General features: G+C 55.6%; 1 protein-coding gene across 1 annotated transcript; it reads left to right on the top strand.

Annotated features, from left to right (window-relative positions):
* Positions 1 to 314: 314 nt before the first annotated feature.
* PLA2G4D (phospholipase A2 group IVD) lies at positions 315 to 21,580 on the top strand. Its single transcript, XM_062206633.1, has 20 exons — positions 315 to 377; positions 2,792 to 2,864; positions 3,055 to 3,191; positions 3,804 to 3,935; positions 4,862 to 4,902; positions 5,257 to 5,299; positions 6,314 to 6,377; positions 6,646 to 6,782; positions 7,453 to 7,563; positions 7,689 to 7,726; positions 7,880 to 8,015; positions 8,302 to 8,438; positions 12,174 to 12,396; positions 18,133 to 18,250; positions 18,572 to 18,709; positions 18,930 to 19,037; positions 19,182 to 19,379; positions 19,650 to 19,816; positions 20,317 to 20,503; positions 21,354 to 21,580. Exons 1-20 carry the CDS (start codon positions 333 to 335, stop codon positions 21,578 to 21,580), a joined length of 2,460 nt encoding a protein of 819 aa, XP_062062617.1. The 5' UTR covers positions 315 to 332.
* Positions 21,581 to 23,222: the final 1,642 nt, after the last annotated feature.

Below are 23,222 nucleotides of genomic sequence, written 5' to 3'. Positions count from 1 at the left end.
ACGGATGCCCAGGTGTCTGGCTGCCCGTTGGTCTCTGAGGCTGAGCCCAGCTCAGGCGGGGCTGGGCTGCCTGATGCTCCAGGTCTGGAAGGGGCACTTGCTGTGGAGCCTGGAGCCTTGCCAGGGTTTCTGCAGATGCTGCCTAACCCAGCTTCTTAGGGAACAGGGAAGGTGCTGGGCTGACAGAGCCAGCCGAGGGTGGAGTCCTGGCCTGTTTATAGGAGCCTCTCACATTCACAGCAGTCCCATCCCACTGGGACAGTCGCTGCCACCAGCCTAGGAGCCAGCACTTTGCCGGGGGCTAGGCCTGGAGTGGAGCCGGAAAGGTCGGCATGGAGAGCCTGTCCCCTGAGGGACCGCCTGGCCATCCTCAGCAGGTAACAGGGTCTGCTGGGCCCGTGGGCACTGTCAGGGCTGGGGGCTGGGTTGTCAGGAGCTGAAGTTCTGGAGGTTCTAGTCTCTGGAGAGGGCTGGGGTGCCACACCTGGGATCTCTGTGGAGACTAAGAGCAGAGGGAGCCTGTGCTTGGTAACATGGAGCGAGTGGTGTGGAAGAGCAGCAGGGGCTCGGGTCTGTGAGTCTGGGCAGCAGAGCCTCCCTGGCACCCACAGCGAGCAGGCAGCAGCACCCTTAGGGGCCCTCCCTCCTCCCCAAACTATGCCAACCCCCCATCAGAGAACATCACGGCTGCCTATCTGAGGGGAGATTGGGCAGGCCCGCAGTCCCCCACCACAGGCCAGGGGGCTCCCTGGCACTGGCTGGGTCCCAGGGCTCACCCCATGTACCTAAGTGCTCACCCTCTGCTAACTGGCGACTGGACCCAGGAGCTGAGGCTGCGCCCAGCCAGGGAGGCCAACAAGCTGCTGGCCCCACACCTGCCATGGGCTTCTCCTCAGCCCAGACCTCGTCTCCATTGCTGGAGACCAAGGCTAGAAGACTGGCCCCTGAGGTCTCCCCTGGTGCCCAGATGGTGGAGCTGAGACAGGCTCAGTGTGCTGGGGCTGCTGTCCCAAAGTCTTCAGCCTCGTTCTTAGCCTGTGCCAGCTTCCAGAGCTGCAGCCCAGGCACCCAGGCCTGAGCCTTGCCTGGGATGCACTGGACAGTGTAGGGGCAGTGGAGCCGTCCTCATCAACAGCCTGCACCTGCTACCCGAGCCTGAGCCAGCCTGGAGTTGAGAGGACCCACCCCCAAGGCAGACACCCATGGAAACATCCTGAGGTCTCCATCACTGCTCACATCAGGAGCTGGGGGCCTCGGAACAGCCAGCTGTGGTTGTTTCTGAAGTATCCCCCGTTCCAGCCCATCGGCATGGTCAGGGCTGCACGTCCTTCCCTTCCTCCATCTGCCTGCTCTGGGTCCCACACAGGCTCAGTACCTTGGGAGCCTGTGTCTGCCCCACGCCTGGGAAGCATCTCACCACCAGCTCGTGTCCCCAAGTGCAGGTGCCCAGGGCCAGGTTCTCAACTTGGCAAGTGAACCTGAGCACTTGCCTTCTGAGCCCAGCCTCCTGACTGCGGGGTCAGGGACTTGGAGCCTGCCCTGGTAGCAAGAGCCTGGCTGGCACAGCAGGCTGGGCACCCAGGGCTGTTTGGGATGTGTCCACTGTGTGGCTCCTGCACAGCAGCTCAGCCTGGTTCACGGAGGAGCAGGGCTCTAGGCGGCGCCCACAGCTTCCTCCCCTCTCCACCCACACCCCCACCGCGGGTCACTGGGGAAGGGGCAGGCTGCTCATTCTCTTTTCCTGCCAAAGACCCAGGATCTTGGTCACAGAGACTCAGGACCCTGGTCTGGGGCTCAGCCCAACCAAGATCCCTCGGGCCCCATCCCCTCCCCTGGGCTGGGGCTGGTATTGAGCCTTTCACAAAACTTCCTGGCAAATGCAAGCCCTGGGCCTCTCCACAGACAGGGTGCAGAGAGAGGTGCTCCCAGGACCCTGCAGGCTGCTGGGCTGCACACCTGGGGCAGACAGGAGGATCTTTCAAAAAGGGAGATGCAGTGCCGGCGCTCTTGGGAGAGAAGAGTCGCTGTATCAGTTAGCTCAGTGATCATGTTGGTCAAAACCAAATCCGGCCTAGGCTTTTCCTGCTAGGGCCACCCCTAAGGGCTCCCTTTCAAGGGGCCAGCCTCAGAAAAATCACCCCTTAGCCCTGCCGGACCCGGGGACATCTCAGGTCGCACCGACACAGTTTTAAGAAGCCGGTGCAGGGGTCCAGAAAATGCTGTACAGTTGCGCCCCAAGAAGAATGGTGACTTTCGGGCCCCCCGGAGCCCTGGGATATGCCCCCAGGCTGGACTCATGCTGTCTGTGGCCCCACCTGGCCTGGGCCACCTGGCCTCGCCAGCGTCCTAACCCACAGGGACCTTTCACCCACAGCACCCGCTGTGCCGGTCGAGCCTGACGCATTTGCTGTCACTCAGCTCACACCCCGGGCAGAACAGCAGGGCCAGGCCTGTGGGTACCACAGCGCCCTGGGCTCTGGGGCCCAGCCTCCCTGGGGACCTACGCCCACTTCCTCATTCTCCCTACTGTGCCTGAGGGAAAGGGGTCCCACTCATTTCACCCTGGATGGTTTGCCGGTACCTGATTGCTGCAGCCCGGAGCTGGGACCCGAAGGACAACAGTGAGCAAAAGCTGTGTGGCCCATGGGGGCCAGCCTGTCCCCAGGGGCCAGCCCCGAAGGCCTGGTGTCAGGAGACCATCAGGGTGCAGCCAGGGACCAGTGGAGTAAGCAGCCCGGATTTGGGTGAGGGACCGAGCAGGAGGGACCTGGAATTGGATGTTTCTTTCCAGGGGGAGACCTCTGCCTGCTGGCGGCTCACCGTGAAAGTGCTGAGGGCGCGGAGCCTGCGCCGGGCAGACCTGTGTGAGTCCCTGCTCCTGGGCTCCCGGGGTGGGGAGGAGCACTGGTCCCATGGGACAGGCCCAGATGAGTGCCTTGGGGCTGGTCTGGGCCACCCTGATGGCCACCAGGGTCTTGGCAGGAGTCTGGTGAGGCCCCTGGAGAGGCCTGGGAGTGGTTCTTTCCCAACAAAGGACTCTCTTGACTTTGGCAGTGAGTGAGGCTGACGCGTACGTGCTCCTGCAGCTGCCAACCGCACCTGGAATGAAGTTCAGGACCAGAACCGTCGCCAACTCCAGTCATCCTGTGTGGAATGAGACCTTCAGTTTCCCAGTCCAGAGACAGGTCAAGGTAAAGACCAGGCTGCCCCCAGCTGCTCACCTCTAGACAGGCTGTACCCCACAGTGAGGGCTTCCTGGGGCGCGCCCACTGCCTCCAGGGCTCAGCCGGAGAAATTGGGGAGGAGGGTGACTGCCCAGCCCGCACGTGCTGTGTGCACGAGGGAATGTGAGGTCCAGTGAACGCAGGCCTTGCACCAGCTGGCCACAGTGCCCCCACACGGCAAGCTGCCCAGGAATGGAGCCCATGAGTCCCCGCCTGGGTGGGCTGCTGCGGGGTCCCAGGGGGCAATACAGGGGCGAGTACTGACACCACACCCCACACAGCTCAGCTTTGCCTTAGGAACTGGCAAAGTTAGGGAGGGACACTGGGAGGGAGAGAGGGAGAGAATATTTAGTGAAATTCTATTTTTGATAAGCATAAAAATTAGGAGGGGGAAACTAGAACCTTTGCTGGATTTCCTTCTACTTGTTTGGTAAGTTTTGTAGTTACTTTTATGTTGAAGTAGATGAACAGGGGTCATCATTATCCTTTCTGACTTTGGCCGTCAAGCCAACATTCCTCAGAGCTGTGCTGCTGTGCTGTGGTAAGGTGATGTGCTCCGTTGCTGTCCTGGGTCCCTAGAATGTTCTAGAGCTGAGCATCTATGATGAGGACTCAGCGACGGAGGATGACATCTGCTTCAAGTGTCTCTACGATGTCTCAGAAGTCCTCCCTGGCCAGCGGCTCCAGAAGACCTTCTCCCAGAGTCCCCAGGTGCATGGGGGGCGTCCCTGGGCCTCACCTCTTCCTGCTGCTGGAGGAGGAAACTGCTCTCCCTTCGGCTGGGACGCTGCTAGGCTGAGCTGATTCACAGACAAATGGAAGCCCCTCCCGGAGATGCTTGCATTTCAGTAGGAAAGAAAAAGGGTTGTGTTTGCAGTTACCCAAGGACTCACCCACAGGAGGACCCTGGGTCACCTGTTGCGGGAAGATTTGGGAGATGGAGAACTAATGTCTATGAGTCCAGGAAGCCACAGTGTCCCTGGGAGTGCTATAGGGCAATGAAGGTGTTCTTGGCTCTTGTCTCACATCCAAGAATTTCCACACGGACAGGCAGCATTTATTGGAGAAACCTCCTCCCGCAACAGTTGGGAGCAGGGCTCCAAGAGTGGAGTTGTCCAAGAAGCCTGTGGGTACTGGCTCTTTTATGCACAAAAGTAGCTACCTGGATTTAACCAATAAGGGGAGATTTAACCAATCAGAAGGCTAGAATAACAACCAATCAGAGGGCTGGGATATCAACCAATCAGAGGCAGGGATAAAAACCCATCAGGTAGCTGGAATTTGTAATCCTGTCTAGCCTATTCTCACGATAAAACGAACTAAAGGCAGCCTGTGAGAAGCAGCAAGCACTTTGTCCACTCGTAAAGGGACCCTGCCCCTTTTCTCATTCCGTCAGAGGCTGACCTAGCAGCCTATGAGCCCATCCAGCTCCTCGGGCATCCCTTGCCTGTGTTCCTTGTCATCCCCGCCTTGCCCTGAGTTTGGGGGCCCAGGAGGAAGGCAGGTGCTCTCTGCACACTGCTGGTGCAGAGTAACCCTGTTCCCTGACACGCCGCTGAGGCTGGGGATGGTGAGACGCCATGGGAAAGGCCTGCGGCTGGACAAGCCCACCACCCACTCCTCCTCTTTCTTCTCAGGCCCAGGAAGAGCTGGACGTGGAGTTCCTGATGGAAAAAGCGTGAGTGACATCGTGCAGCACGGGGAGTGGCTGGGCCGGCAGGATTCGGTGAATGGCCCCGACCCAGGTGCCACGTGCATCTGTCCAGGCCGGAGTCGCTGCCCCAAGAGGCCTGGGAGGGTCCACCGGGAGAAGAGGGACATCCATGAGGGCTCCGCCCTGTGCCCTTCCTCTTCCTCCCTCCCCCCACCCCATCCTCCCCCTCTTCCTGGTGAATCTTCTTAAGGCCTCCGAGGGCCCTCGCGTTTTCCCGGGGAGACCACAGGTGGGCAGGAGCGTGGGTGTGTGGGGGCAGAGCCATGGCAGAAGCCTTTGCCTTGGCAGGGCGAGACTCAGGGGCTCTGCTGTTTCCAGGTTAGACCGTCCGGAAAACCTCGTCACCAACCAAGTGCTTGTGGTGAGTGCCTTCCCCGGGCTCACTCGGGCAAGAGGTCCCGGGCGCTCCCTGGGGCGGCTGTGGGGCTCCCAAGGGCCTGGAGCTAAAGGGCTGGGAGAGGGGACCCTGCGGGGAGGTCTAGGGGCTGCCTGCTGGTGTTGTCATGTGTGACAGACTGTTAGTTCTGAGTTCTTCTCTGGGAGCCATGGCAGAGCCCTGCCAGCCAGGCACACCTTCGGGGTGTTACTATTGAGGTCACGGAGGCTCGGAACGAGTTTGCAGTGGGATGTGCGGGTCCGGGAGACAGGGTTAGAGTCTGAAGGCGCATCCACAGGTTCAGGATGCTGCAGTGGACAGGGGCGGCCACAAGGTGGCGAGCGAGGCATAAAGTGTGGGCCTCGAACTGACCCGCAGCAGCTCAGGTGCACTTGGGAGCCAGCGGACCTGGGGTGGGAAGAGAAGGCACTGAGAGCTCAGATGGAAATGCGCACTGTTAGGGCCCTCCCGAGCCTGGTTGAGGGGCTGGTATTTTAAAAATCTGCATTACAATAAAGTCCTGCCCAGTGGCCTCTTCTGTGGGATTAGATAAATTCTTCAGCAAGGGCAGCGTGCATCAGCGGGCTGCTTTACAGAGGGCCGCCGGTAGGGGGCGTTCTACCATGCTGAGTGTTCCTGACACCCCAAGGGCTGAGATGTACATACACCATTTGAGTGTTGTACGGTAGAAAGACGTCCCCCAGCCACGGCTGCAGAGCCGTACGGAGAGGGAAGAACTGCCTTGGGGAGCTGGGGGCAGTTCAGCAGAGCGAGGAGAGCTGGAGTGGGGGCGGAGATGGGGCTCCCCGGGGCAGTCTGGAGGAGCAGGTGCAGCCGCCGCCGCAGATCAGAGGCGTGGTGAAGGTTTCTGCTTCCAAGCCTCATTTGGCACCCACACATCCTGTGGTGGTACGTCTGGTCCCGGAGGGGCTCAGAGGGATGAGGTTGGGGCCTCAGCATACCCCGCAGAGCCTCCTCCCACGATGCAGTCTGCCGCAGGCCCGGGAGCTGTCCTGCCTGGATGTGCGTCTGGACAGAGCAGGCAGCGCTTCAGCGGTGGCAGGTGAGGCCTCTGGAGGATAGACTGGGGTGGCTGGGAAACCTGTGCAGGGCGGTAGGTGAGCAGAGGGCAGACAGGAGGGGGTCACCTGATCTGGAGGAGAGCACATGCGCAGACGGGAATCCTGTGAGGGCTGTGGAGTGTGGCACACGGGGGAGGGTCCTGTCCAGCTTCCTGGGCCACCTCCATGTCCAGCAAGTACTGCTGGGTTCCAGGTCTGAGAGCGGCTTCCACGTGTTGGCCTCATGCAGCCCGACCCCTCTCTCCCCAGGTCAGGATCAGCTGGAGCTGGAGCTGGTGCTGCAGGGGTCCTATGAGGACACGCAGACGTCTGTCCTGGGCACAGCCTCTGCCGTCCGCTTCCACTACCTGGCGGCTCAAGAGACGGAGCTGAGTGGGCGCCTGAGGGTGGGTCTCGGCTCTGGAGCTCCGTCCGTGACCCACCTTCCCTGTGTGAGGCCGGGTCTCCTGTGGCCCCGTTGATCTCCCCCGGTCAGGCACTGACCCTCTGTGGGCTGGAGGCTACGGTGTCATGCCTGCCTTCCCATGTGCTGTCCAGGGGCTCCTCCAGGGGCGCTCTTGGCCTGACCTGCTGCCCGTGTCCACAAGGCCCTGCACAGCCACGCCACCTCTGCCTCCCCCTGGGTCACAATGCTCCAACCATCCTTGCCTTCTTTTGCTTTTTGCAACATGCCGAGTGCTTCCTGTCTTCTTCTTCCTCCTCAGCTCACATGACGCTGCTTCAGAGGAGCCCCCCTTGACTTTCCATACCCCATCTTGGTCACTCTATCACATTCCACTGCTTGTTTTCATCACAGCAATTTAACAGTCCATTAACTGTTCCTTTATACACTGAGACATGTGATTCTGTGAGAGCGATGCCTTTGCACTAAATAAGTATAGGCTATTATTATCTCCTGAGTATTAACAAGTACAATGACTGCTGTCCCCATTGCAGTAACTGTCATGGATGTATTTGGTTCTGTATTACCCAGGGAGGGTAATACAAATGGTCTTGTTTGCCGTCCAGAGACTTGGTAAACATTTGTTCCATGCATGAATGCAGAATTCCCTCCAGGGCTCCACGAGCAATGGCTGGAACTCCCACGGCTCAGCTGGACACCTCACTCTGCCCCTGAAGTCCCTGGCCACGGGGAAGGAGGTGACTGTGGATGTTCCTGCTACAAACGTGAGTGGCCCCCACTGGACAGGATGTGCCAGTGAGAGTGAGGCTGGGGGAACGCAAGGCCCTGGGGTACCACACTCCCTCAAGGTCTAGGACGTTCCAGGCAGGGTCTCTTGCTTTGATTTCAGGGCCCAGGAGTGAGGCTGCAGCTCAAGGCAGGGGCCTGGTAAGGAACATTCCTGTCTGATCGGGGGAGGGGAATGTCGGGAGAAGGGTGGTCTTGGGGTTGGAAAGAGGTTATAGGGCAGCTTGTCATGAGCTTCAGCCATGGCTGAGCCAGGGCTGGAACCCCCGACCCCCGGATTCTTCGTTGCTGCAGCCCCGAGGAGCTGGCCGTGCGGCTGGGCTTCGACCTCTGCGCGGAGGAGCAGGCCTTCCTGAGCAGGCGGAAGCAGGTGGTGGCCAAGGCCCTGAAGCAGGCCCTGCAGCTGGACAGAGACCTGCAGGAGGACGAGGTCTGGGCTCCAGGGGGGCGTGCGGACAGACACCCGGGGCTGACCTTACGGGAGCACGTGATTTCCACGCCCTCTGCAGCCGCCAGGGGACTTATGGGGCGTGGGTGGACTGCAGGTTGTTAGCCCCCTTTGGAGCACTGTCCTGGACTGAAGCTGTCACTTTATGGGGAGGGGCTGGGCCCTGGCGCTAACCTTGCCCTAGAGGCCCCTCCCCTGGAGGCAGGCCGTGGCACGAGGCTGCTTGTTCCTGTCCATGTGAGGCAGCCTGTGTCCGTATGCGGTGCAGGTTCCCGTCGTGGGCATTGCGGCCACAGGAGGTGGCGCCAGGGCCATGACCTCACTCTACGGCCACCTCTTGGGCCTGCAGAAGCTCGGCCTCCTGGACTGTGTGACCTACTTCAGTGGCGTTTCAGGCTCAACCTGGTGAGAGCAGAGACGACCAGAACTGGGGGAGGGGGCAGGAGTGCCAGAGGGACTGTTTATGCAGTGTGTGTGTATATACACGTGTGTGTGTGCATGTGTGTGTGTGAGCAGTGGGGTCTGATGGCTGCAAGTGGCCCACTCAAAGGGGAGCAGCCGCCTGGGGAGGGCCTGCCTCAGTGAGGTGGGGGTGAGTTCCCAGAAGTCCTTGAGGAGCTGCACCCCAGGGGGATGCAGAAGGAGCTGGGTCGGAGGCCCGGCAACACCACGTACAAGCCGGGGTGGCCTGGAACAGCCTATCCCTCAGGGCCTCAGTCAACACATCTCCAAAATGGGTGTAATGAGAGTCCACAGTCCACAGGACCCGAGTGGGCTCGCCCACAGAAGCCACTCGCACACACCAGGGACTCACGGGCTCATGCAAGGTGGAGCTAAGAGACTTGTGTATTTTCCTGAACTTCAGAACGTTCACCGGGAGTATGCATTACGAAGAATCTATACATGTTTTTTTGTTTTTGTTTTTTTTTTTGACAGGCAGAGTTAGACAGTGAGAGAGAGAGAGACAGATAGAAAGGTCTTCCTTCCGTTGGTTCACCCTCCAAATGGCTGCTACAGCTGGCGTGCTGTGCCGATCCGAAACCAGGAGCCAGGTGCTTCCTCCTGGTCTCCCACGCGGGTGCAGGGCCCAAGCACTTGGGCCATCCTCCACTGCTTTCCCAGACCATAACAGAGAGCTGGACTGGAAGAGGAGCAACCGGGACAGAATCTGGCACCCCAACCAGGACTAGAACCTGGTGTGCCGGCGCTGCAGGCAGAGAGTGAGCCGTGGTACCAGCCTACATGTTTTTTTTTTTTTTAATTGATTAATTTATTTGAAAGTCAGAGATTTTAAATATATATATATATATATATATATATATATATATATATATATATATATGGAGAGAGAGAAAGAGAGGTCTTCCATCCATTGCTTTACTGCCCAGATGGCCACAATGGCCGGAGCTGTGTTGATCCGAATCCAGGAGCCAGGAGATTCTTCCGGGTCTCTCACGCGGGTCCAGTGGCCCAAGGACTTGGGCCATCTTCTACTGCTTTCCCAGGCCACAGCAGAGAGCTGGATCAGAAGTGGAGCAGCCGGGACTAGAACTGGCAACTGGTGCTCACATGGGATACTGGCACTGCAGGTGGTGGCTTTACTTGTCACGCCACAGCGCTGGTCCCAATACATGAGTTTCAAGAAAGTGTTTTGGCCAAAAAGAGATGTCTCTTAATTCCATTTCCCATGAGCTGCCTGAAGTGTGTTTGTACCGGGAGCTCCACGTTGGAAGCTTTTTGTGTTTTCATTATTGTTACCTCCTTTAGTCTGGGGTCACAAGAGGGCATGTTACCTAAGGACAGCACTGCCTCCCCACACACCCGCCCAGCCCTGACGCTGTAAAACGCTTCACTGTTGGGGTTTCATTCCTTTGAGCCGCCTTGAGACATGACTGGAAGAGTACAAGAGGAGTCAGCCCCTCGGAAGGGTCTAGGCGCCAGCTGTTGACGAGCACAGCGGGCCCAGGAAGGTGGGAGTAGGGTCCAGCGCTGTCTCCAGTGGTGGCCACTAGCTGTGGGGGGTGACTAACCATTTGAAATGTGGCTCGTCCACACTGGGGTGTGCTCTCAACGTGAAATTCACAGTGCATTTGGAAGGCTTGGTTTGAAAAACAATACACGTTAGGTCAGTAACTTTTTATGCCAGTTCCCTGTTTAAAAAATAATTTTTAGATATATTTAAAATTAATTTTTAGTGGCTTGCCTATAGACTTTTTGTGAATATAATCCTTTTTTGAATATTTATTTATTTATTTGAGAGGCAGAGTTATAGACAGAGGGAAGGAGAGACAGAAAGAGATCTTCTGGTTCATTTCCCAGATGGCCACAACAGCCAGAGCTGGGCCTATCTGAAGCCAGGAACCAGGAGCTTCCTCCAATTCTCCCTGGTTGGTGCAGGGGCCCAAGCACCCGGGCCATCCTCTGCTGCTTTCCCAGGTCATTAGCAGGTAGCTGGATCAGAAGTGGAGCAGCTGGAACTCGAACCAGCACCCATACAGGATGCCGGCACCGCAGACGGAAGCTTAACCTTCTATGCCACAGCACCGGACCCTATAGACTTTTTGTTTTTTTTAAAGATTTATTTGTTTATTTGAAAGAGTTACACAGAGAGGTGGGGGGGAGAGATAGAGAGAGGGAGGAGAGGTCTTCCATCCGCTGGTTCACTCCCCAGTTGGCCACAACAGTCGGAGCTGTGCTGATCTGAAGCCAGGAGCCAGGAACTTCTTCCAGGTCTCCCACATGGGTGCAGGGGCCCAAGGACTTGGGCCATCTTCTACTGCTTTCCCAGGCCACAGCAGAGAGCTGGATTGGAAGTGGAGCAGCCAGGACTCGAACCAGCGCCCATATGGGATGCCAGCACTATAGGCAGGAGCCTTACCAGCTACACCACAGTGCCGGCCCCCCTATAGACTTTTAAAATATGACTAATAGGAAATTTGCAGGTGTACATGTGGCTCACATTCTACTAAAAGTGAATGGCACTGGAGCCAGCATTATAGCATAGTGGGTTAAGCCACTGCCTGTGTCACCCGCATCCCAAGTCCCGGTTGCTCCATTTCTGATCCAGCTCTCTGCTAATGCAGCTGAGAAAGCAGCAGAAGATGGCCTAGGTGCTTGGGCCCATGCATCCATGTGGAAAATCTAGAAGAAGCTCCTGGTTCCTGACTTTGGCCTGGCTCAACTTTGGCCATTGCAGCCATCTGTGAGGTGAACTGTCTCTACCTCTCTCTTTTTGCAACTCTGCCTTTCAAGTAAATAAATAAATATTAAATAATTTTTAAAGGTTTATTTATTTGAAAGTCAGAATTGGGGCAAGGTAGGAGAGAGAAAGAGAGGTCTTCCATTCACTGGTTCACACCCTAGATGGCTGCAACACTCAGGACTGGGCCGGCCAAAGCCAGAAGCCAGGAGCCAGGAGCTTCCTCCAGGTCTCCCATGTGGGTGGCAGAAGCCCAAGCACCTGGGCCATCCTCCGCTAAGTGAAACAGCCAGCACTTGAACCAGCGCCCATATGTGTGCTAGCATCAAAGGGTATATATATATATATATATATATATATATATACATATATATATCCCCGCTGTGCTACAATGCCAGCCCCAATAAATAAATTTTAAAAACAAACAAGCGGCCAGCGCCGTGGCTTAACAGGCTAATCCTCCGCCTTGCGGCGCCGGCACACCGGGTTCTAGTCCCAGTTGGGGCGGATTCTATCCCAGTTGCCCCTCTTCCAGGCCAGCTCTCTGTTGTGGCCCGGGAAGGCAGTGGAGGATGGCCCAAGTGCTTGGGCCCTGCACCCGCATGGGAGACCAGGAGAAGCACCTGGCTCCTGGCTTCGGATCAGCGAGATGCGCCAGCCGCAGCGGCCATTGGAGAGTGAACCAACGGCAAAAAGGAAGACCTTTCTCTTTGTCTCTCTCTCTCACTATCTACTCTGCCTGTCAAAAACAAACAAACAAACAAACAAACAAACAAGCGAGTAGCAGTGATATGGGAGAAGAGCCCTGTGGCTCATTTTCCAGACAGGCAGAGCCTCCGTGGCAGGAGCCTCATGCTGGGGGGAGCTGGAGGGCAGGAGGCAGGATTGCAATGCCCCAAGCTGGGCCTCGCATCCTACAAACCTGTCCCCTGTTCCCCCAGGGCAATGTCCCACCTGTACGGGGACCCTGAGTGGTCACAGAAGGACCTTAAGGGACCCATCAGCCACGCCCGGGAGCACCTGGCCAAGAGCAAGCTGGACGCCTTCTCCCTGGTGCGCCTGGCGAGCTACAAGCAGGAGCTGGAGCTGAGGGCTGAGCGGGGCCACCCCACAACCTTTGTGGACCTGTGGGCCCTGGTGCTGGAGTTCATGCTGCATGGTCAGGTAGGCCCCAGGGCATGCAGGACAGAGCAGGTAGTGTTTCTGGCAGGGTGCGAGACACTGGGCCCATTGTAAAAGGAGATGGGCAGCTCCATGGCTCAGGGTCTCCAGCCTGTCTGAGTCAGGCTGTTCAGAGTCTAGTTTCTGGATCTCCCAAGAGCCAGGGATCAGCCAGCACCAGTGAAGCAAGAGAGGCTCGGTGAGCTTCTGAGAGCTGCTTTGGGTTTATTCCCGCCGGATTCCCGTGGTTCTAATCCCAGAACCTCTTAGCTTGCATCCTCAGCTAAGTGACTTAAACTCTGTGCTTCAGCTGTCTCTCGTGTCCGATGGGGACAAGGATTGCACTTGCCTGAGAGGCTTGCTGTGAGAACTCAGTGGCGCCTTGGTATAGAGTGAGCACTACCCACTTCCCAGCTATTGTTTTTCCTTACTGTTATTCTGCCATCAAGAAAAAACTGGTATATTAATATTTTTCTGATGCTGGTGCTGGTTCAAGTCCTGGCTGCTCCACTTCTGATCTAGTCCCCTGCTAATGCACCTGAGAAAGCAATGGAAGATGGCCAAAGTGCTTGGGTCCCTGGCAACCATGTGGGAGACCTGGAAGAAGCTCCTGGCTCCTAGCTTTGTCATAGGATGGCCCTGGCCATTGGGGTCATTTGGGAAGTAAGTGAACCAACAATCTCTGTATTTCTCTTCCTCTCTCACTGTAACTTGCCTTTTGAATAAATAAATAAATCTTCTTAAAATTTTATTTATTTGAAAGGCAGAGAGACAGAGAAAGAGAGGAAAGAAATACCTTCCACTCTCTGGTTCACTCCCAAATGGCTACAACAGCCAGGTCTGGGCCAAGCTGAAACTAGAAGCCTAGAACCCCATTGGGGCTCCCACGTGGTTGGCAGGGATGAAGGCACTTCTGTGGCCCTCTCAGGTGCAGCAGCAGGGAGCTGGACCGGAAGCAAAGCAGACGGGACTCTGATATGGGACACTGGCTTTGTGGGTGGTGGCTTAACAGACTGTGCCACAAAGCCAGCCCCATGGCATATACATTTTTTTTTTTTATTACAGTGCTCCTTTAAGGAAGCTAAGAAAATTAACTGCTAACCCTTACACTAATGGAGATAATTATCAAAATGGTGATTTTTTTTTTCTCTATACTATTGTTTTGCCAGCAAGAATTATCTGAACAAAGTTTCAAAAGCATTTGAGGCCGGCACCGTGGCTCAATAGGCTAATCCTCCCCCTTGTGGCGCCGGCACACCGGGTTCTTGTCCCAGTCGGGGCACCGGATTCTGTCCCGATTGCCCCTCTTCCAGGCCAGCTCTCTGCTGTGGCCTGGGAGTGCAGTGGAGGATGGCCCAAGTCCTTGGGCCCTACACCCCATGGGAGACCAGGAGAAGCACCTGGCTCCTGGCTTCAGATCAGCACGATGCGCCGGCCGCGGCGGCCATTGGAGGGTGAACCAACGGCAAAGGAAGACCTTTCTCTCTCTCTCACTATCCACTCTGCCTGTCAAAAAAAAAAAAAAAAAAAAATTGAAACAAGTACAGGACAAGAAGTATCTAACACAGGTAACAAAAACAGTGGCCATGCGGTGTGTTAGTGCACAGGGCTTCTTGATCTTCAAGTACGAGGTGTTTGAGAATGATTATCGTGCAAGCTAACCAGAGAGAATTCCTCCATGAATGCTTTTCTTAGAATTTTTTCTTTAAATTTTATCTTCACTGGCAAGTGCAGTGCTGCTGAGAAACTACCAGCCATCCTTACTTTTTGTTTATTAGTTTGCAAATATTTATTATGCAAATCTCAACATTTATTGAACATTTTTTATGAAAATATTTACACCTAAGAAAATGAATAAATAATGAAGATGCATGACCTCACCAACGAGCCCAAGGAATGAAATGCTATGGGTGCCATTGAAGCCTCCTGTGCACCCCTCCCAGTCCCAGGGCCTGCCTACCCCCAGGGGTAACCAGCATCCCAAACTCAGGTTTATTACCTCAGGCATATCCAGAGCTGTTTTATTATATGATAAATAATATGTCATTGCATATAATATATATTTTATATAGCTTTATTATATATACCTTTGTTACACATCCTTAAGAAAAACATAATATTGTTTCTATAAACAATTTTATTTGAGAGGCACACAGAGAGCTCCCTTGTGCTGGTTCACTCACTCTCTTTCTCTTTTTTAAATATTTATTTGAGAGGCAGAGTTACAGACAGAGAGAGGGAGAGATAGAGAGGTCTTCCACCCACTGGTTCACTCCCTAAATGGCCACAACGGCCAGAGCTGGGCCAATCCAAAGCCAGGAGCCAGGAGCTTTTGCTGGGTCTCGCATGTGAGTACAGGGGCCCAAGCCCTTGGGCCATCTTCTCCTGCTTTTCCAGGCTCATTAGCAGGGAGCTGGATTGGAAGTAGAGCAGCAAGGACTCAAACCGGCACCCACATGGGATGCCAGCATTGCAGGCTTAACCTGCTATGTCACAACGCCAGTTCCCAGCCCCCACCTTACCCCCCTCCATATATTCTCATGAAAGTTTTAAAGACTTTTTTCTTGATGCATGCGTCTGGGTGCAGTAGTTAAGATGCTGCTCGGGATACCAGCATCTCCTATCAGAGGGCCTGGTTTGAGTCCTGATCCAGCTCACCCTGGGAGGCAGCAGTGATGTCCCAAGTGGTTGGATCCCTGCTACCCATGTGTGGACCCTGGGTTGAGTTCCCTCCTGCCTTCTGTCTTCAGCCTGGCCCAGGCCTGGCTGTGAGGGCATTTGGGGAGGGAACCAGCAGATGGGAGATATTTCTATCCGTCTCTCTCTGTCTCTTTGCCTTTCAAATAAATCATCATTTTTAAGAAGAATTATTTCTTACAAATAGGACTTTAATGCTTTCAGAATTTATCTCTATGTATAATGTAAATAGAGATAAATGATTGTTTTCTCCAATGGATACCAAAATCCCCCAGTTCACTTACTTTTTATTTTTATTTGAAGGTATTTATTTGAAAGGCAGAGTTAAGAGAGAGGGAAAGACAGATAAATTTTCCATGTACTGGCTTACTCCCCAAATGGCCACAACAGGTGAAGCTGGGCCAGACCAAAGCCAGGAGCCTGGAACTCCATCCTGGTCTCCCAAAGTGGGTGCAGGAGCCCAAAGACTTTGGGCCATCTTCTACTGCTTTCCCAGGCACATTCGTGGGGAACTGGATCAGAAGTGGAGCAGCTGGGACTTGAACCTGGAATCATTATGGGATGCCAGTGTTGTAGGCAGCACCAGTTCATGTGGTGAACCGGCGCCCACATGCGACCCATGGTGCCACAGGGCCAGCCCCTTCCCAGTTCATTTGGTGAAGATTCTCTCCAGGGATCTGCACTGCTACTTCTGTCCTGTATCAGGTTCCGTCCATGCCTGGGACTCTTCCTGAGCGCTCTCTGCTGTCCTAACAGGCCTGCTTCTCTACCCCTATGCCACAGCACACTGCCTGTGTAATAAATCTCCATTATCTGTGGGCGGGTTTGCCCCATTGCCACCTTGGTTCTTCCTGTGAATTCTCATGGCTCCTCTTGGCCCGTGGTCCTTCCCGTTCCATAGTAGTCAGCCAGTCCGTTTTCATGATCAGCAGTGGGATTTTGGTTGACATGGCGTTGAATTTATAAAACTAGCACAACCACTTGAAATATGTTATTTTTAAATAAGAATGCATTCCTTTTTTTTTAATAATTGGTTTATTTTATTTGAAAGGTAGAGTTACAGAGAGAGGGAGAGACACAGAGAGATCTTCCATCTGTCAATTGACTGTCCAGATGGCTGTAACCACTGGGGCTGTGCACCCTCCGCTGCTTTCCTGGGCACATTAGCAGGGAGCTGGATTGGAAGCAGAGTGGCCGGGACTTGAACCGGTGCTCTGATATTGGGTCCTGAGTCTCTGGCTTATGTATCTGTTGCATCTACTGTTTCAGTTCATGTTCAGTGGCTGAGTTTTCTGCCTGGAGGCAGCAACCACTTACTGTAGGTAGGAGAAGTGGTCTTAACAGTTCAGTTTACAAGGTGCTTGAAAGTGCGGTTTGAACCCGGGCTATAAAAATAAATTTTTACTTAATTACGTTTGATCCTCTAGTAATGAGTTAATGAATGATTTTATGTATTAGGTTTATAGTCATTTTTATTGATTGATTTTTTTTTTTAAGAAATTTCTTTGACAGTCCAAGGGAGGGAGAGAAGGAGGGAGAGAGGGAGAGAGAGGGAGAGAGGGAGAGAGAGAGGGAAAGAGGGAGAGAGGGAAAGAGGGAGAGAGAGAGAGGGAGAGGTTTTCCATTCTCTGGTTCACGCCCCAAATGCCCGAGATGCCCAGAACAAGGCCAGGCCAGAGCCAGGAGCTGGGCACTCTGTGCGGGTCTCTCACATGGACAGCAGGAGCCCAATTACTTGAGCCATTGCTGCTGCCTCAAGAATCTTCTTCATTAGCAAGAAGGTGGAATCAGGAGCCTAAGCCAGGAATGAAACTCATGCTCTCCAGTGTGGGGCACAGGCATCTTAACCAGTGTCTTACCTGCTTAGCTAAACACTTGCCCCTGTAGTCATTTTTTAGGTTTTTTTTTTGTTGTTTTTTTTGTTTTGTTTTGTTTTGTTTTTTTTGCCAGGCAGAGTGGATAGTGAGAGAGAGAGACAGAAAGGTATTCCTTTTTGCTGTTGGTTCACCCTCCAATGGCCACTGCGGCCGGCGCATTGTGCTGATCCGAAGCCAGGAGCCAGGTGCTTCTCCTGGTCTCCCATGCGGGTGCAGGACCCAAGTACTTGGGCCATCCTCCACTGCCTTCCCGGGCCATAGCAGAGAGTTGGACAGGAAGAGGAGCAACCGGGACAAAATCCGGTGCCCCGACCGGGACTAGAACCCGGTGTGCCGGCGCCGCAAGGTGGAGGATTAAAAGGCAAATTTCAAAGTGACTTCTGATAGGCTGATTCTCTGGAGAGACCCCAAATCTGTGGGTTTAACATGCTCTGGAAGTAAAGGGCTGACGATAGGGCTGGTTGGGAGCACTGTGACCAGACTCCTTTCCAGCTTGGAGAACCTGAGAGGGAGGTGCAGGTCCCTGACCCTGCAGGAGCTGGAGCTGAGCCTTCTTTGCACGCCTGACCCGGGACAGAAGACAGCCTTTCTGTGCCCCTAGGACCCAGGGGACCTGGGGAGGCTCCCTAAAAAGACAGGCCATTAAAGACAGCGTGGGGTTTTCTGAAGAGGCAATGGAGAAGAGAATGCAAGAAGAAACAACCGGTACAACCTCACAGTGTGTGAGACCCGGAAGGCAGGATGTCAGGAGAGCACTGGGGAGGGGCTGAGACTTGGACTGCATTGAGGGGAACCTGGAAGGGGCAGCCCCTCTGCTGGCATCGCTCACACTGTATCCTGGAGCGGCTCGCTGGTCCTTTGTGGAGAGCTGTGTGTGTGTGTGTGTGTGCACGTGCTTGTGTGCACACGCATGCCCTTTGTGTCTGTTGTGTCAGAATCCCTACCTGCTCCACCTGTAAACTCACAGATGGGGCCACTGGAAGCACAAGATGCAGGGGCAGGGGCTGGCAACAGGGTCAGGAGCAGGCACAGTCAGTGCCCACCCACCCAGGCCCTCCGATTCCCACTGGAGGAGCTGCCTCCCCTCCCCAGACCCTGTCCTTGCAGAGTTGTTGCCCCCGGGTGCCCCCAGCCTCCCTGAGGCCCTCACACCCTCCCACCCCAGGTGATGGACCAGAAGCTGTCAGGACAGAGAGCTGCACTGGAGCGGGGGCAGAACCCCCTGCCCCTCTACTTGAGCCTCAATGTCAAAGAGAACAATCTGGAGACCCTCGACTTCAAAGGTACAGCCCCGTCCACTCCACCCTCCAACACCCGAGCTCCCCAAATCCTCCACACCCAGGGCCCCCAAACTGGACACTTCCGCCCGTGCACAGTCTTCCACAGGGGTGTGGGTGTGATGGAGTTAGAGGCCAGCCAGGGGAGTGCCCTGTGCTCAGAGCGGGCACAGGGTACCAGGTGGAGGGCGGGGCACGGTCAGCCCAGGAGCGTGCCTTCCTCCCATGTGCAGAGTGGATGCCAGGCTGGAGGGAGGCTGAGGCCCTTGCCCGAGCTGGGCTCCCCAGGCCACTCCCCTCACGCCCAATCTCTGTCCACCCCATCAGAGTGGGTGGAGTTCTCCCCCTACGAGGCCGGGTTCCTCAAGTATGGCGCCTTCGTCCCCCCTGAGCTCTTCGGCTCCGAGTTCTTCATGGGGCGGCTGATGAGGAGGCTGCCTGAGCCCCGCGTCTGCTTTCTGGAAGGTGACGGCGGTGGGGGGGGTCCCCTGAGTCCTGTGGCTCAGATGTGGGAGAGCCCCAGGGCGAGGGGGCAGGGCTGGGCGGTGGGAAGAGCTGTTGCGGCACAGCCCTGTCTCCACCCCCATTGCCATCAGCACCCAAGGCTGGGACCTCTGGCCTCCGCGTGGGGGAGGCAGGGCACTGGGACCTCAGGGCTGACCTCTCTCGGGGGGTTGGCCTCCAGGTATCTGGAGCAACATTTTCTCCCTGAACTTGCTGGATGCTTGGTATGACCTCGGCAGCTCTGGCGAGGCCTGGACACACCACCTCAAGGACAAGATCAGGAACATGGGTAGGAGTGGAAGCACCAGCAGGACGCTGGCATGCATGAAGCTGTTTCCCTTTAGACGCCGGCTGGGGGGCGGAGCATCTGCGGGGAGGAAGGGCAGGCGTCTCCAGGCCCTCACTGGACCGACGTGTGTTTCTCGGGCTGTAGAGAAGGAGCGCCCCCCTGCCTCCCCACAGCCCTCCTCCTGGAGGGAGGCGTCGTGGCTGCAGCCTGGCACGGCCCTGGCCCAGGCATTTAAGGGCTTCCTGACGGGCAGGCCACTCCACCAGCACAGCACCAACTTCCTCCAGGGCCTGCAGCTGCACCAGGACTACTACAGCCAGAGGGACTTCTCCACCTGGGCAGGTAAGGGCCGTGGCCAGGAGTCGCCATGTTAGAACAAGCATGTATCCCTGGGTGGCAGTGGCCCATGGCTGCTGACTGACTGGGGCCTTGAGGGTCACGACATCTGCTTCTCGGGTGTGGCTTTGAGAAGATCCCACTGGAAGGTCTGGGGGAGGGTCTGGGATGTCCACGGGGAAGGAAGGGACCCGGAGCTGAATGTGGTCAGGAGGGGGCAGCTGGGCCACCTGTGGCAGGGTGGCCACCTCCAGCTGCCCCTGCCTGTCCTGCCAGACAGTCCGCTGGATTCCACCCCTGGCCAGCTGACTCCCCAGGAGCCCCAGCTCTGCCTGGTGGACGCCGGCTACTTCATCAACACCAGCTGCCCCTGCATGTTCCGACCAGGCCGCAAGCTGGACCTCATTCTCTCCTTTGACTACTCCCTGTCCTCGCACTTCGAGGTGCTGCTGGTCACCCCTAGCCAGGCCAAGCCCCAGGGGCGAGAAGCAGGATCACTGAGCCACTATCCCACACCTGCTGGGTCCTCATGGGCGGGAGGGGAGGCCCACGGCTCCGGCCAGGGTCCTGCATCGGGAAGGGCTGAGGTGGTCCGGGAGGAGCCTCACCACAGCCTGCCTGGAAGGGGCACAGGGGCACCGAGCTGGGAGGCAGGGCTGGGGTACAGATGGAGCTCCCCTACGCAGGCCCTCTAGGCTCTGGGCCTTGAATAATGTGGGAAGAGCAACCCAAAGTGGAAAGGAGGCCGCCGGGTCTGAACCCACCTAAAGATGTTAAGCCAGCAGCCGTGTACGCGCCCGAACCCTTGGCCTCCCTCTGAGGCACTGCACGACTGAGCAAGGCCAGGGATGGGCCAGACCTGCTTGTTGTCTTGAACCTGAGGGAGAAGCTGGGGCGTGCTGGTCTGGGGTGACCTGGCTCGTGTGGTCGCCCCTGCCAACAGGCGCTGCAGCAGATGGAGCTGTACTGCCGAGCCCGCGGGCTGCCCTTCCCCCGCGTGCAGCCCAGCCCCCAGGACCAGCGCCAGCCGGGCGAGTGCCACCTCTTCTCAGACCCCACCTGCCCCGAGGCCCCTGTCCTGCTGCACTTCCCGCTGGTCAACGCCTCCTTCAAGGACCACTCGGCCCCTGGTGAGGCGGCCCCTCCCCCTCCCCTGACAGCCAGGCAGCCTGGCCTCTCCCTGTCCTGGGCCCCTCACCTGCTGCCCCTTCAGAGGGAGGACGGTCTGCCCTGAGCATGGCCCAAGGCTCCCTCCACCCAGGCAGGGCCCTGCGTTTGCCACTTCGTTGGGCTGGCGTCCTCTGCATTACCACAGCAGGGCTCCTTTGGCCGCTTGGTTGCTCCTTGGCCACTTTGCTCACCTGCTCAGTGTGGGGTGTTCAGTGGCCTCTCCATCAACCAAATCAAGCTCAGGCCGGGCTCCTACTCTCTGCTCCAGGGATCCCGAAATTTGAACCCTCTCTACCTTCCTTCCTCTTCCCTCCTCTCACCAGCTTGTCAGAATTCTACCTGTTTTGGGTGGGAAAAACAAACCGCCTTGGAGCATGGATTCCCAGCTTCCTAGCTCTCACTAGAATTCTCCCTGCCTCACTCTTAACGTGCTTAGCCCACATCCTAGAATTCTAAAGAAGTCTTCACTCTCAACAAAGACTGGTTCTTGAACACTAAAAAGCCCCCTTGTTTCAACCATGAGCTGTAAGAATCCATTCACAACATAATTGACTTGCTTGTTCTGGCCGTTTATGCCTGACCCGGAAGTGATAGATATGTTGGGGTTGCCCCAGTAGTAGAACTGCTACAAGGAAATATGCAAGCAAGGGACCCTTCAGACCTCCAAACAGTGTCCTATTGCCTGCATTTGTATTTCTGGGCAAAGGACACAGAACTGGGAGAAAATGGGGACCTGAGTGGGGGGCAGCCCCTCCCTGCGCCCCATTGGGATGCTTGATCCTGCTCCTGACCCTCTCCCACCCTGGGCAGGTGTCCGGCGCAGCCCCGCAGAGCTCCAGGCTGGCCAAGTGGACCTCACTGGGCCTACCTCCCCCTATGCCCTCTTCAACATGACCTACAAGGAGGAAGACTTTGACCACCTGCTGCAGCTCAGTGACTACAACGTGCGCTACAGCCAGGATGCCATCCTGCAGGCCTTGAGGGCCGCTCTGAAGCACCGGGCCTCAGGGCTGCAGCCTCCAGGGACACAGCTCTGAGGCTGCCCAGGGACCCCAGAACTGTGAGGCCACACGCTGACCATTCAGAGGCTGGGGGCTGACCCCAGGTCTGTGCTGGGCACAGCCACTGTCCTCCTGGGCTGGAGTTCCCTGGCTCTCCCATGCCGGCGTCTGGTCTCTCAGACGAGCTTCTGCGGCACCACGTTGGTCCCCGAGCAGAATGGATCTGGGGTGGCTTCAGGCATGGAGAACCCCAGCACGTCCTGCTCACCCCCTTCCCTTTCTCCTCCTTCACCTTGCCCCTCCTCGTCTCAGGATATGAGACTTGCACTTGCGTAGGTTTATTTCCTAAGTATCTTACTCTTCTTGATGGTAATGTAAATGGAATTACTTTCTCAATCACATTGTCAGATTGTTCATTGCTATCTTATGGAAAAAATTGACTTTTGTATATTGATCACGTATTCTGCAATCATACTGAACTGCTTTATTAGCTCTGGTGCTTGGAATTGACTATACACAGATCACATTATCTGTAAGTCGAGATGGCTTGACTTCCTCCTTCTGATCTGAATGTCATTTTCTTGCCTAATCGCCTTGACTGGGACCTCCAGAACAACACTAAATAGATATGGCAAGTGCTGACAGTTTTGGTCTCATTCCTGGTATGGGGAGAAAGCATTAAGTATTTCACCATTCAGTGTTAACATTCCTTAAGTGTTCTTTATTAGTTTGAGGAAGTTCCCTTCTCTTCTTTGTTTGTTGATTGTTCTCTTATTTGAAAGGGAAGTATTTTTCTATGCTTACTGAGACAATGCTATAGGTTCTGTCCAATATTCTATGTGTTTTACCCTCGTTGATTTTGGATGTTAAACCACCCTTGCATTCCTGGGACAAATCCTTCTTGATCGTGGCACTGGAACCCTTTTCATATATTGCTGGCACACTTAGCTCCCACACCCAAAGGTGCACACTCTTATTTGAACACACACAATCTCACATACAAGGACGGCTGCCCTGGCCCAGGGCAGTCACAGTAGGAGCCTCAGGAGAGACCTGGGGTCCGGATGTCCTCTCTCAGCACTCCTCTTCCCTCCTGTTCCCTCTGCCTCTGTTGGATTTGGCCTTGACTCTCCACTTTCCCCATTTTATCCCAAGCTTACTTTTCCACCATGCTAAAGACGGTACTTACTGCTGTCATGTTTTATTTTGAGGTGGGCATTTGACATTGTTTCCCTAATCCGCACAGCGGCCTCGTGTGTTGGGCAGTGTCATTTTCTCCCTGTTGTTGATGATGAGACTCAAGGCTGAAGATGGACAAGGAGCAGCCCCTACTCTGTCTGCTGGAGCAGATCCAGCCCTGGCTGCAGGGCTGTGGTGAACACAAATCCCTGGCAGGGTGACCGCAGCTGGGAGGCCACAGGACAGGAACAAGATGACTCCACAAATGTGTCTAAATGTGGACGAAGACAAGTTCACTATGAAACTGCAAAAAAAAAAAAAAAAATGTGCAGGCCTTTCCCTCTCCTGAGTCGTGATTACCATTTCTTTACTAATTACCCGGTGTTTTTTCAGCCTTACCCTGTTCTCCCACCTCCTAGGTAAAAATGACAATGATGCCCAGTTGGGGGCATTCCATATGGGCACCAGTCCGTGTCCTGTGTCCCAGCTGCTCCTCTTC

The sequence above is a fragment of the Lepus europaeus genome, chromosome 11, assembly GCF_033115175.1.
Source record: "Lepus europaeus isolate LE1 chromosome 11, mLepTim1.pri, whole genome shotgun sequence".
Classification (NCBI taxonomy): Eukaryota; Metazoa; Chordata; class Mammalia; order Lagomorpha; family Leporidae; genus Lepus; species Lepus europaeus.
Note: the sequence above shows the minus strand (reverse complement) of the source record. Positions and strands in the feature narration are given on the sequence as shown.